Genomic DNA, 14,502 nt, shown 5'->3' with positions numbered 1-14,502 from the left:
CTTCAAGATGATAACATGCCACTGAATTGTGAGCGTCAAAAGTCATCATGCATATGATCCTCATCAAGGTCACATAAAACCACCAAACACCTCAGAAGACAACAGACCCTCTTTTCTTTATTGTACGTGAGGTCCCAGCTGGATAGAAACCATACATTCCCTTACTTTATTAAGTTTCATATTAGTAGGTAATGGGGCTTTGTTTCACACAAAAGTCACAAAGAGCCTTATGGGCATTGTTTAAGTATGTAACTTTGAAGAGGACTGTGTTGGGTTTCATCATTTGCCTCAAGGAAAGCACCACAACACCTCAGCCACAAAAAGTGAATTGTTTCGTGCAAGTTGAGGCAGCCCCACCAAAAGTGGCCCTGACCCTGTTTCTATCCAATCCCAAACAGTATTGTGACCACACGACGGTCATGTTCACCATATATAGAGCCCACTGCTCTCTGATCCTAAACCAGCAAAGAGACTGAGGAGGTAAGATCCAGACACCAACAAAGTTTCCCTGATTGACAGCACTGGATTATACATTTAAATTGGGCCTCAATGGATTTATTTTCATCTGAATTGTGCTGGACTTGACATCTGTGTGTTTCCCTCAGCTTTTTCACAGAAGGCAGAGCAGTGAGATGGCTTTATTCAGCTTCCTCATTCTGACCTCCCTGTGTATTGCGGGCCGAGAGGCCCTCAGCCTATCTGACTGCGATGCGTTTGCCAGACGACCAAGTAAGATGATCGTGACCTTCAATCTCACGCTTTTGTTTTGGACCAAGGGGGTCATATTGATTTTAGTTCAGGTGTAGACCTTTAGGAGGGTTGTATTGATTTTAGTTTTGCTTCAGATATTGAATCACCACACTTGAAAGAATGTGCCTACCACAGAATGAGGTTAAAAAAGGTTTAATGAACTAAATATTCATTCATTCGTCATAGTGGTGGCAATCTTGTGCAACTATTTATTTTTATTTTTAGATAACATGGAATGAATATATGAAAGGATGTAATATATTTTAAAATTTTGATTACATGATTTGATTTTCATTACATGTGTGCACCACATTTTTTCATAACATTTCTCATATACTCAATAGCTCAAATGCTAAATAGCTCAGTTCTATTAAAATGAATAAAAATCCTATTATTATTTTCAAATATCACCATCAGAATACACTGATATCACAGTGGTGTGTGGCACATCTGCCATTAGCCTGGCTATTCAGATCTGCCCGGCTATCTACACTGGATACAACGAGAGTTTACTGATTCTCAACCACATCAGTGACATGGACTGTCAGGGGACGCTGGACACCTCTGTGGCGCCTCCTGTGGTGAGATTCAGCTTCCCCATCACAGAAGGAAACGCCTGCGGGAGTAAATTCTTGGTGAGTATTATATCAATGTTGATTTCTGTTTTCAAGTCATGATGTATGATGATCATGAGCGTGTTAGTGTTTGGCTGAGGAGAGAGTTAAAGAAGATTTGAGAAACAATATAGGATAATCTGAGTTGTGTTCAGGTTCAGATAAGACAATGGATAAAAAGAGAAGTCACTAGCTGGAAAGTCTTAAGAGGATTTCATCCAAGCATATATGAGGTGAATCAGTCTGCTCTTTAAGTCAGACACATGCAATCACTCAAGCTTCCTTTTCTGAGGAGAGTTATTCCATTTTCTTTCTGAAATTTCATCACCACTGCCTGCTGTGCTAGAGACGATGGGCAACATTTATTTTTAACTATTTCTTTAAAAAAACATGTTTCCATTTAATAATTCCTCAGACCACTAGCGCACCAGGGACGGGAATATTCTCAGACTTCTCCAACATCCAGACTGTCAACGTGAGTGGAGTGGTCCGATCTTTCGACCCCACCATTGGAACAATCACCTACAACGCAGAGCTCAAGTATTACTATTCATGTGCATATCCACTGGAGTATCTCATCAACAACACCCAGATGGATGTGTAAGTGAAAACCTACATTAATACCATGGTTGAAAGGAAGAATGGCAGAATTTCTAATGTTTCACATGCATGATCACATTTCTTTCCTCCTTGTAGGTCGTCCTCCTCCATTGCTTTGAAGGATAACAATGGGAGCTTCATCAGCACCCTAAGCATGGCCTTGTACCAGGTGACACTCAATTCCTCTCTCGCATACATATCCTCATTTCTGCCTGGCACCGCCAAACTGTAGCAGCTGTAACTCTAGAAGATGAATCCTATGTGAGAGCTTGTATAATGTTTTATTTTAAGTGTTAAATTGCCTTCCTTTGCCAGGATATAAATTACACCACGCCCCTTGTCATGCCACCTCTGGGCATCGAGCTAAGGACAAAAGTCTACGTGCAGGTGGTTGCATCCAACCTGACATCCCAGTAAGAATCTTCATCATTACACATCATCACACCTGCAGCTTTCCTTTGTCTCATTGAGATCTGGGCCCGTATTTGTCAAACTTATAAGAATTACACTTTCTCAAGAGTCGCTGTGAGGAATAAGACACGGTAATGATTGGAAGATGACAAATCAAGAACAATCTTTTTTACATATGGGTGAAACAATTGGAAATTTGCTAAAATGGAAAAAAGCCAGACTGGAACAGGAAATACATTATGTTGATAAAGAATTTAGTGCAGACAATGGGAATGCACTGGAAGTGATTGCAAATGTGTTTACACACCTAACTTAAAGATCTCATCTAGACATGTTTGTTGTTGTTGTTGTTGTTGTTGTCGTTTTCCCCACAAAAATGCTTAGTTACCATGTCAGAATTCCTTACAATGACACTTTCTCCTTCTACCTCATTATAGTGTATGATTATGCAGATTTTCTTCATTTTAAAAGTTTAACTGTTGAATAGTAGATGTCTCCTATCTCACTGTAAAGTCTACTCTCAGTGTGCACTGGTGGCTTCAAGTCTCCACATCACACTTGTATAAGTTGCATACTTGCCATCCATTGGTCCAAACTAGTTGTACCGCGCTAATAGGTTTGCACCTTAAACTTGAATTTTTCATGAGCACAGAGAAACTTTCCACTTTCAGCATTTCAATGTGACGACAGTCTTCGATTGTCAAACTCTGCACATACATCATTCTGCAGAGTGAAGCTCAAACACCCAACTGTAGGAGCAAGAAGAAAACATATTTTTGACTGGAGAGAGTGCAAAAAATGGGTTCAGATGTAATGAATTATTTATTATGACCAATAATATTTAATACATTCACTCCAAAATGTGTCAGACCATATGTGATCACCTTTTTCTTTACTGCAATGGGTCTTAACCTATCTTAAGAGACCACTGGAGCTCTCTTAAATTTAAGAGCATTTCCATTTCATAAGAAATTTAATAAACAGCTTTTGTGCATGAAAGTAAATTTATAATCGTTCCCATTCAGTCCAAAATTAACTTTTAGCAGTTTGATAAATACAGGTCCTGGGTGTTGATAATGTATGAATGGCTGCATGCAAGCGAAGGGCTAGATTATTATTATTTTTTTAAAGGTTTTCCATTTCTCCTAGTTTCCAACCGCATATATCTTGATAAATTGCAAATTTGAGGATTCCACCTGTGACCTGGAGTCTCTGATTCGGTGCTGGGGACATCATTCTTTCTCCATAGGTACTTTGTTCACCTGGATCGGTGCTACGCATCAGTGTCTCCACAGCCCTCCAACTCCACCTCCTTTAATCTGTTTGTCTCGTAAGTCAAAAAGCAAACACACTCAAACTCACACTATACTGCTTTCTACTTTTTGTAACTTTTGAATTTCTTCCAGTCCTTCAAGGCTTGATAATGAGTTCAGTCTTTTTGTGCAGCAGTCCAGCTTTGAATTTAAACCTTTTCACATATCTGCAGGTTTCCTCTCTTCCATGTAATGAGTATGCCAGCTACCTGTAAATCCAAAGGGAGCCCTAGTCTTGATTGTCTCCCTGCCTTTCTTTCATTAATACACTGCCTGTATGTATCCATGTCATGTGCAAATGGGGCACTTGTGAGGTTCGCCTTTTATTGAAAGGTGCTCTATAGATCAGCTGACCACCATGCTGGAGAACGGGGATAGCCAAAAGGCCCGCTTCTACTTCTCAGCGTTCCGCTTCATCGAGCAGCAGAATGAGACCATCTCCACCTACTATCTGCACTGCATCACCCGGCTCTGCGAGCGCAGCGTCTGCAGCACCTTCAAGGTAGGAATAAGGTGCCTCTTGCATTTAAAGCAGAAATCTTCAATTCCAGCCAGATCCTCAGCTCATATCCCTGCATCTGGTTTGATCCACAGCAATGCAACAGGAAGAGGAGGAGTTTGGAGACCACTGTTGTCCAGGAGAGCATCACAGAGCCATCTGTGCTCACAGTGGCTATAAAGGCCAGGAGAGAGAGCCGTATGTTCTGCTTCCTGTTTGTGAAAATGTATCATTGAAGGAGTCAGACAAAAGATCTGTAAACTGTACTGATAGCTCCCAGCAGCAAGTAACATTTTCATCTGCACACTAAATATGACGCTACAGCGATGAGAGATTTATCTTAGCTTAACATAAAGGCTGGAAAAAGTGGGAAACAGCTAGCCTGGCTCTGTGTAAAATCTGCCTACAGGCTCCCCTAAAGTTCACTAATTTACCTGTTGCATTTGGTTTGTTTAATCCATATGAAAACCAAAGTGTAAAAACATCAAGCTGCAGTTTTGCAAGAGGTTACGTGCTGGACTATTTCTTGGCCTGGAGCAGTGACTGCAGTGACTTATTGCCCCTGGCCATAACATAGCTACCAATAAAAACCACAACATGCCATTTTTACACTTTTGGCCAGTTTAAACAAACAAGACGTGTTAATTAGTGAGGTGTAGGGGTGCTGGTAGGAGAATTGTATCCTTTATGACAGAAAAAAAATCAATAAAATGTATAAATGAGAAATAGTAAATAGAAAAATAATCTGACTCCTGCCTTCAATTTGTTTTCTTGAAACTGTGTCCTGTTTGTCAAATATAGAGTTTAACCCCTGATCACTGCCTGATTCCTTGCTTCTGCTTCTTTCTCTGTAAAGTTAAATTGAACATTTTAATATATTTTGCTAAATGTTTATCTCTCATAATAAAATACTGACTCTTTCCATCTTCCTTGCAGCCATTCTATCCAAAGAACAGGGTAAGTATGTTTTTTTATTAACTTGACTGCCATGAGAACAGCCATTCACAAAATGTTTAATTAATTAGATTCCTTCAGAATGAAAAGCATTTCATATCTGCAGCAAGTCATAACTTTTTCTGTTGTCTGCTGGAATAATGCATCCCATTTTGGTGTCAATCTCATTTGTGCACAGTGCTTTCTGGTGGCCAGCCTAATGGCAAGAGCACGTCTGTTGGTCTGGGGATTGCTGTGGCCGTCCTCATTGTTGTAGGGGCGGCAGCCATTTTGATGGCTGCATCCTTTTATCGAAAGCTGAAGCGGCTAAGCTAGCAGCGGCACCATAATGTTGATGAACAATCAGATCAAATTAAAAGACATGATGAGTTAAATTCACATACTGGTGGAGGTGCATAATGTATGTAGGACTCTGCTTTACTTAAATTGATTGGAGCACTTAATGTTTCTTCCCAACTGTTCAGACTGCTACAAGCTATGGATGATTAAATCTGACTAAAACACCTATCATGATACAAAAAGAAAAGAAAGGTAGAAAGAAATGGGTTGAAGCAAAAAGAAAGATGTTAGATTTGGTTTGTTGTCAGTGTGTAAATATTCTTTGATTCAAGTATTCAGCATGCAATTCATAAAGAAACATCTGTGTATGAATCATGAACACGAATGATTAAGACAGTGGATTGTTTAACATCTACTTTCGATGCTTTAACAAACAGCACAGGTTTTATTTGCGCAAGGCAGAGCTGACTCAGTTTAATTGGGCTGCTGTAATTCTATCTGTTGCATGTTATATGTAGAAAAGCATGCGTAATAAATTAAATTCTAGATGCAAAATATGTGTACCATTACCCTACATTGTGTATACCAACAGAAAAACAGATGGTGTCACATTAAGTGCAACAACACCAAGAAAATAAGAGGGTAAATGTAGTTATTTATTTGAAGATTTTGCTTGTTTGAATTATGTATTCAAGCCTGAATATTCTCAGGGGAATTTAGTTGGTTTGAATATTTGTAATAATGTATACAATACTGTGGCAACTGTTCTGAGAAATTTTGTACATTTACAAGAAGTGAATGATTGCTGCTGTGTATATTTTTGCCTATTAAAGTTGGCAGGATATGAAAAAAGAGGGTGTGTTTTCCAACAGCAGACACTCACCTGCCACCTACAGTAGCCTACATGCTGCATGCAGTGAACAACAGCCCTACATTCAAGTGCACTTCACAGTCCACGTGAAACAATCCCTGACACACAAGAAGACTTTGATTATCGTCGGTTCAGCCGGGGAATTTAAAGGAAATGAAAAGGATTAATTCATCAAACCGAGTAAAACTGGCACACACTTCTATGCTGTTTTATAACTGGAAGAATGTAGATCGTACAAAAAGTGGAGCTGCTCAATATGAATATCAGTTTTTCAAATTCAGTTTGAGATTTGATTTGCCTTGCTTTGGAAGTGCAGAGGATAAAACACAGTTTGTGTTCAGGTTTGTGGAGTGATGTTTTTGTAACGACTCTCCACTAGAGGGTGTCTAATCACCATTCTTTAATCTCATTATTTGAGGGCTTTTGCTACTGTTGTGATTTTTAAGTTTACCTGTCCACAGTGGCATTGATTAGTACATTTTTATGGATAGTTTAGCAACCAGAACTAAATCTAAAACAATGTCTGAGAATCAAGACATTTAATCGATACATTTCAATCAGGATTAGATTTGTTGCTGCACAACATATTCCTCTTCAAAGCTAGTTGTTGTGACAGCTCCATGGAGAGAAACTGCTTGTATTCCTAGTTTATATGGTCATGAAGAAGGTAAGATCAATGATTTTCTGAGTGATCCAGTGCAAAGTGAGATGTCTTCTCCTGTATACCATAAAATGAACAAGCAAAGCAATCAGCTGGCTTGACAAATGATCTAATTACGAGTTTCTGTATTGTTAAGTAGGCCATGACAAACTCCATGACAGACGACCCACTTTGTTACTCGAGGGGGGATAAATCAGCTGAGCTGGAAGGTATTGCTCCATTAGGACTGCAGTAACTGTATGTTCTGGATAAATCCCCCTTTTATGAGTTCCCTGTAATTTAATTAAACCAACAGGGATAAACGCATGGTCTGTCGCTCTCTAATGGTGTGGACATTAACCTTTAGATCTAGCTGCTTTGCCCTCCAAAATGTTAACAGCCTTGGGAGCCAGAGTGAAGAGCAGCTAAAAATTGACACTTGCTGCTTAGGCTATGTTTCTCCTAATATTCAAAATTGACTCATATGGTGATTCAACTCTGTAAGCAGCATTTGTATCGCTGCTATTAAAACTGTTTATTTCCTACCGTTATCTGCAAAAGACATGAAATCTCTGTCTGTGAGGATGAAATCATACTCTGCAATTCATTTTGCTATTATTGGTCTTAATGTTTTGGTCGGTTTTGTACTCAGCTGAAAGAATAATTGTCCTGTCATTTAAATTCTAATTAATATGCATATGAGTCTGTCTGTAGGCTATACATTATGTTTAGTAGACAGCACAGTTATGAAAAATTGATGGACCAGCTGTAATTTAGCACTGGCATATGAACATGAGGAGTCTTGGAATATGATGAGTTTGAATAAACAGTGTCAGAGTTGTGCTAATGGGCTGATGCGATGTGCTAATGTGCCAAAAAATAAAGCTGTGATGAGTATAAAAGGCAGGTAAATGTGGAAAACTTTACAAAGGCAGGACTGTGTTAGACTGCTGAACAGGCGAAGTCACATTGGAAGGTCGTTCCATTAACCTTTTGTAATGAGACAGTGAAGCTGGGAAACTGCCGGCAAAGTGTAATGTCATGTTCACGTCATATCAGAGGAAGCAGAAGAAGAACGGGATAGGACAGCACTTCTTTGTGACATCCTGCATGTATTTAAATGAATAGTTCGAGGTTTAGGTGAATATACTTATTTGCTTTCTTGCAGAGTTAGATTAGAAGATCGATACCACTTTTATATCTGACAGAGATGATTCAATTAGCATAAAGACTAGAAAAAGGGAAAACAGCTATCCTAACTCTGTCCACAAATCTAAAGCTCACCAATTAAAACATATTTGGTTTGTTTAATATGTGCAATAACTAAAGTGTAAAAGGGACAATACTTTTGGACAGAGCTTTACTGCTCTTTGTCCGTTTCTAGTATGTATGCTACGTAAAGCTAACTGCCACACAATTAACTTTCTGCAAGAAAGCCAAAATTTTAATTAGCCAGCTTTGGATAGCGGATTTTGTCACCTTTGGATACAGCCAAACTCATTTTCAGTTTCCCCCAGTTTCCCCCTGTTTCCCTTTCCATATTCAGAATTTAGCTTTCCTGGCTCCAGCTTAACAGTTAGATTACACTGAAGGACAAACAGCGATGTCGATCGCCTCATCTAACTCTGAGCAAGAATGTAAATAAGCATATTTCTCCAAAATGTCAGACTATTCATGTTCACATCATCAAAGCTGTAATTATAACTGGGAAAGTGGGAGTTTTATGAAAGCTGAGACTTAACTCCTACATACTGTTCATAGTCTGACCCTTTACAGTATCCTCTCATAATTAGTTTAAATACCAAACTTCTAAACTCACATGTGTCTTTATGCATAAACCCTATCAGTCATTATTAGATGGATGGTTATTCCTTCATTTGTTTATGGAGAAAAAATATTCACAGCCACAAATATCATTATGCAAATATATTATGGTCCTTTGTTAAATAAAAAAGAAAAAGATAACAGCCAACATGATTTCATGAATTGAATTTTATTGAATGTAAAGAATGCAACAACATTATTCGATTGTGAGTACAATTTAATATATTCTGCGTCACTTCGGGAAAAGTCCTAAAATGTCATGCTAACAGAAAGATGTCTGAAAATGAGTCAAATTTTACCTTTAGTCTACAATATGTAAGAGTTGATTAATTACATGGAAGTGCTTAAACTCTGCCATTCAGCGTAATTAAACCTTTATATAATGGATATAGTTAATGTGCAGAATTTTTTAAAACCTTAACACAATCATAAATGGTTAAATATGGAAATCTTTTTCATGTCTACTATCTGTATGTCCTGACGCAGCAAGAGTCAAAAGACTTAACCAGGTTTTGCAGTCAGCAGCTGGTTTTTATTTGATACAAATTAAATGTAGCATATGCCCAAGTGTAGGTATAGCATCAGTACAGTCAGTGTATGTGAAGGGGCTTTGTTAGTGTGGCTCCAATTAGTGTTCAGAGAGGGAGTGGGTAAGGGTGAATGTAGGACACCAGAAGACAATGCTGAGCCTTCAGGGGGGTGTTGTGGGATAAATTCAACAAACTCTCATTGCTGCTGCCCACTTGACCGTAAATGTCTTACAAGTGAAGATTATTTCCAATCGTTGATCACTGCAAACATGAAGACAAAAAGAGAGATCAAAAGGAGAAACAGAGAGTCTGAGTCTATTATGAAGATGGTTTGACTGACATGTTGCTAGAAGCATAATACGTCTTATGTGAGTATGGGCATTTGAACCTCTGATTAGCATTAACTTTCAAAAGTAATGAGTTGGCGTGGAGATTCACAGTCAGACAGAAAAATCTTATAGCGTCATCTACAAGTGAAACTGTACCAAGTGCTACAGACTTGTTCAGTATCCCCATCTGTACTTTGCTGAACTTGGTTATCATGCACTTTTACATTTAAGAGGTATGGCAGTTAATACGCTGTTTGGTGGTGTTTCACTAATGGCCACCATGTGATACTGTTGGTGCCAATGCTAATTCGTAAACATTCCCATGGAGAACTTATTTTTCAGTTTATTTAAGACAACAAAACTGTATAAATATCATGCTATAATGTTACAGTAGAATTTACCATTTACAATCCGTTAAAAGCATCAGGCCACGCCTTCAAAATGTTGGCAAACAATTACAGACAAATAATGAAGTAATACCTCATTTGTTGGTCCATTTTTTTCCAGCGTCATCTAAATATGGTGTTTACCAAGTTTGGTGAAGATTAAATGAAATATGTGCTAGCAGAAGCAAAATATGCGTTTAGCAAAAAATCCAAAATGGCGGAAATGGGCGTGGTATCTATCTATCTATCTATCTATCTATCTATCTATCTATCTATCTATCTATCTATCTATCTATCTATCTATCTATCTATCTATCTATCTATCTAGAATATGCTAGAAAGAAGGAAAATGATATGCCCTTAAAGAGCTGATATTTGAATGGTTTCTCTGAGAGTATGAAAAAACATACTGAGGAATAATAAATACAGCTTCGGAGAACAATAGTGTGCAAGTTTGTCAGCATTTACTGTGTCACTGTTGTTGAAATTAGTGCCAAAATACATTTTTGAAACGTGTTCTCAATTTGTGGAGTTTACAAGCTCCTTGCCTCTAAATGAGTGCAATCAGTTGCTCTGCCTCTTCTGATTGCTAAGATTAGCAGGGAAATCTTCCAGCAGGAAAAGGGTGATGACATAAAGTGATGATTGTTCATTGGAGAAATAAATTCAAAATTAATCTTAGTTACCTTTGGGGTCCATAAAATACTTTTTCACATCTATTTTCATGTGAAACCAAATCTTCACAAACAAATAAACAAACTGTTTTGCCTCCATTTCTTGTTCTGATTACAAATGTGGGCTGTGGTGTTATATTGAGAATTAAACCATTTAAAATAAGATGCTTAAAGGACAAGTCTGATTATATCTTTTTTTCCTTTTTTTTTTAAATTAACAACAACGAACCCCAAAACCAACAATTAATTGTTCTTAATAATTGGTTGTGCATTAGTTAGCCACAGAGTTGTACTTGTTGACATGTTCCTTTATTACAGTAACCATGGACACTGTAGTACGTTTTGTGTCAATCCCACATACACCGCCCTGCTGATAAATACAAAAAACTTGTATTAATTGTTCCCTACAAATGCAGTATTTTATCCTGTTTGAATTATATTTGCAAAAAACTACAGTGCCCAGCTTTTTTAGGAAATTATTTTTTCTTTTAAATAATGAATATATGAACTGGTGACCTTTAAAGATTCTGTCTTCAGTAGAAAAGAGTCACACAGAGGCTGGGGAAGTTGCGAGAGATGGACAAACACATGTTGGTCTTCTAATGGGATTGTTAGACATTGAAAAAAATACAGAATATTACCAACTTTAATTCTTGCATTCATTTTTTCTCTTATTTTTCCTCTTTGGGGAAACACAATAGGCTGTAAACACATCGACACATTACCACCAAATACAAATGTTATGGCGGCTTTGTTGGGAGACAACTACAAATTACATATCTGGTAGACACAAAGTGACATCAGCATTTATTTGGAGTCATGTTTTTGTTCACCTGATGAATGGAAGTCCAATATTCTCTCTGCTTTCAGTTTGTTGTTGCTCTCCTGAGGGAAATGTCTGCCTCTTCAGCCACTAAATGCTCCACTGTGTTCACTAGCTAATCTTTGTCTGTCATTTGGGGGCTGTAGGGGGCTATCACAGCTTTTTATTTAAAACAGTTGCCTGCAAAGTGAAGTTGATGAGTTGATAGTGAACCACTATGGTAATGTTGCAGCTGTAAGACCAAAACAATGTGCTGAAAGACACTAAATCACTCTATATCCGAGGAGATCCTACTCAGGTGAGTGACTTCATCACCTGTGACTCCTTTTTTACATTACGTATAGTCATTTGTATTGATTAGTGCAACTTTAAATATGTCATCAACACCTGATTACATAACTTACCATGTAAAATTGCAAATAGGGGCAAGTCTGAAACTGCTTTGAGGATTTGGTCATGCAAAGTTTAGACAGAATAAAGAGAGGTAGAATGTCAAATCCCTCCAAAAGGGGGAATAATCCTATTCTGGATGAGCGGCTCCAGTCTTCCTCCATACCTGCAGTTGAAATCCTCTTAAAGGGTTTTTTCAGGACTTTTAGATTATCAGAGTATGCATCCCTTACACCTGGGTAAGTATGTGAGAAACACTGGAATTTCTCTAAGAAGAGCTGGCCACCCAAGAGAAAAGTATTAAATGTCGTCTGTGCCTGAGCACTTTGGAATCCCTGAAAGCATCTCCAAATTCACTCTGTGAGTTCAGTTTAGTCGAGTTTAAAGCTTTCTGAGAGAGAGGCCATTATCCATTATTTTCTTCTTCTTAGAATTATGGCAAGTTCTATTCAGGATCATTTTATTGCCTGCATTTGGATATTCCATTGTTGTGTCCTGAATAAATTGCCTGAAAAGTGAAAAAGGCCAGCATCACCTTGTCCCACTTCATCTTAACTTATTTGTCAAGCTGTCCATCATCCTTTCAACAGGGGGCTACTTGTTAATGATTGATGCAGCACCTCTTAATGTGATGGATGAATCGCCTGCTGCATGATGGGACAGGGGTGAGTCACCCTCCCCTGCTACCCTCCCCCACCACTCACCGCCACTCCCTGCGTAGGGGAGACACACGCCTTGTGTCCATCCATGGTGGAACAAAGGCACATTCAATTTAAGCCCCATCAATAATGTACAGCTGAGGAGGTCTTTTGCTAAAGCAGCCCTGTAAAAGCCAGGGCATTGTTTGGGTGAGGCAATGGTTTCGACTGTTATATTATCTCAGGGTCTGTACACCGAGTCATGTATCGTATCATTGTTTTATTTATTGTTGCACGGCAGCGTCACTGTGATGTCTGAAAGCCCTCTTGAGATGCTTTCTTTCTCTGGAGGCTGCAGCCTGGGCGCTGGAGAATGTGTCAAAAGAAAGATAAGAAGGATGTCATGGTTTTTGATTTATCACCCATGTCAAACATTTGCACCCACTGTCTATAAACGGGAAATTTGTTTACTCTATGTAGAAGCTGGACTGATGCGTTCTGTGTATGAAATCTTTCATTTTATGCAAATTAGTTTTTTATATACTGTATATATTATGAAACATTTTTTAAAATGCACCTCAAAGACACATCCTGATAAGAGAGAGAAGGGAATAATGAAGCCAGCAAAGAAATAGAAAGTTCAGCAATCACTAAATCAACAAAGTAAAAAGTAATAAAACATTACATAAAATCATGAAGCTATGAAAATTATACTGTCTTTGATCTCATTCCACGATTGAGGGTTCCTGATAGTAAATGCACAGTCAACTTCTATTCAAACCCTTCTATCCTCATACTTTCAGATGACCGCCCCATAAAAAACCCCATGTGAGGATGTCAGTCTACACACAATATCTAATGGGTACTTTAATGGTGAGCGACATAGCTTGGGGATGAACTCAGATGTGTTTTAAAGATAATCAATAACTATGCTAAAACGGAAACAGAAACAGGGCCACCCCATCTTTTTACCAGCTAAAATCTTTGCAGAAACATTTTGTAAATGGACAACAATGTGTAGAAAGCTGCTGTGATGTAAATTGGATGTGATAGAGTCATGGATAACAGTTTTTAGCAGATAAAAAAAGCTGACATATTTGAGATTTCCTCAATTTTGGAAGAATTACAATTTCATAAAGAGAAAAAAGAAACAAAGTTGTCAAAGATATCACTTAGATTTTCTGTCTATGAGGCACAGCAGTGCTTTGAGCCAAATGCTTGTATCAGGATGCTAACTTGTTCATGCTCACAGCGACAATGCCAACATGCTGATGTTAAGTAGGTGTAATGTCTGCCAGGCTCACTATCTTTGTTCTGCATATGTGAACATGCTAACATTTGTTAATTAGCACTAAACACAATGTGCAGCTGAGGCTGATGGGAGTGGCATCAGTTTTGCAGGTACCTGGTCAAAACAAAATCTACACTGAATTTCATAACAATCCATCCAACAGTTATTGAGATATTTAATTCTGAAGCAAAAATGTAAACATCATGATGGTGCTATACAGGAAAGGTTTCATCCTCTGGAGACTGGATGTTTCATGGACTAAATTGGTGACTACTAACCATTGCCATCCCTAGAGCTAAGCCATTAGCACGGCTAAAAATGAGAGACAACATTGTGTGATAAGAGGCCAAGCCATCAGTCAGCTCAGCTGTGGCAATCATGTTATTGGGTCCTACAATGAGGAGCTCACTTTAATGTATTAAGGTGCAGCATTCAATTTTGAAGGTCATAAAGAGGGTGAAGGAGAGATTCAGCTGTTAAATAAAAAGCTTTAGCTGTATCATTGTCATAAAAGTTCAAGGTGAAGGTTATGTCTTTGAGTTAAGTGGCCCAAGGGTAACATAGAAAAAGAAATGGACCTAAAGGGGAACCCTACAGTGTTTTTTTTTTGACTGCAGAGGATTTACCTCTCCAGCACAAACAGAGAAAGTCAAACTGCTTTAAAGTTATTTCACCAAAGCAGCCAA

At 38.3% G+C, this 14,502-nt stretch overlaps 1 protein-coding gene across 1 annotated transcript; it reads left to right on the top strand.

Moving 5' to 3' along the window:
* The first annotated feature begins 632 nt into the window (after positions 1 to 632).
* si:ch211-229d2.5 (zona pellucida-like domain-containing protein 1) lies at positions 633 to 5,456 on the top strand. Its single transcript, XM_062419859.1, has 10 exons — positions 633 to 729; positions 1,168 to 1,385; positions 1,780 to 1,964; positions 2,061 to 2,133; positions 2,280 to 2,377; positions 3,625 to 3,705; positions 4,022 to 4,190; positions 4,283 to 4,385; positions 5,124 to 5,144; positions 5,320 to 5,456. The coding sequence occupies exons 1-10, from the start codon at positions 633 to 635 to the stop codon at positions 5,454 to 5,456; spliced, it is 1,182 nt and encodes a 393-aa protein (XP_062275843.1).
* Positions 5,457 to 14,502: the final 9,046 nt, after the last annotated feature.

This window comes from Scomber scombrus, chromosome 5 (assembly GCF_963691925.1).
Source record: "Scomber scombrus chromosome 5, fScoSco1.1, whole genome shotgun sequence".
NCBI lineage: Eukaryota > Metazoa > Chordata > Actinopteri > Scombriformes > Scombridae > Scomber > Scomber scombrus.
Note: the sequence above shows the minus strand (reverse complement) of the source record. Positions and strands in the feature narration are given on the sequence as shown.

Coding starts and splice junctions, on each gene's coding strand:
- si:ch211-229d2.5 (XM_062419859.1), top strand. CDS start 633: ATGGCTTTATTCAGCTTCCTCATTCTGACCTCCCTGTGTATTGCGGGC. Junction 3,706..4,021: donor TCCTTTAATCTGTTTGTCTC/GTAAGTCAAAAA, acceptor TTTTATTGAAAG/GTGCTCTATAGATCAGCTGA. Junction 4,386..5,123: donor AAAGGCCAGGAGAGAGAGCC/GTATGTTCTGCT, acceptor TCTTCCTTGCAG/CCATTCTATCCAAAGAACAG.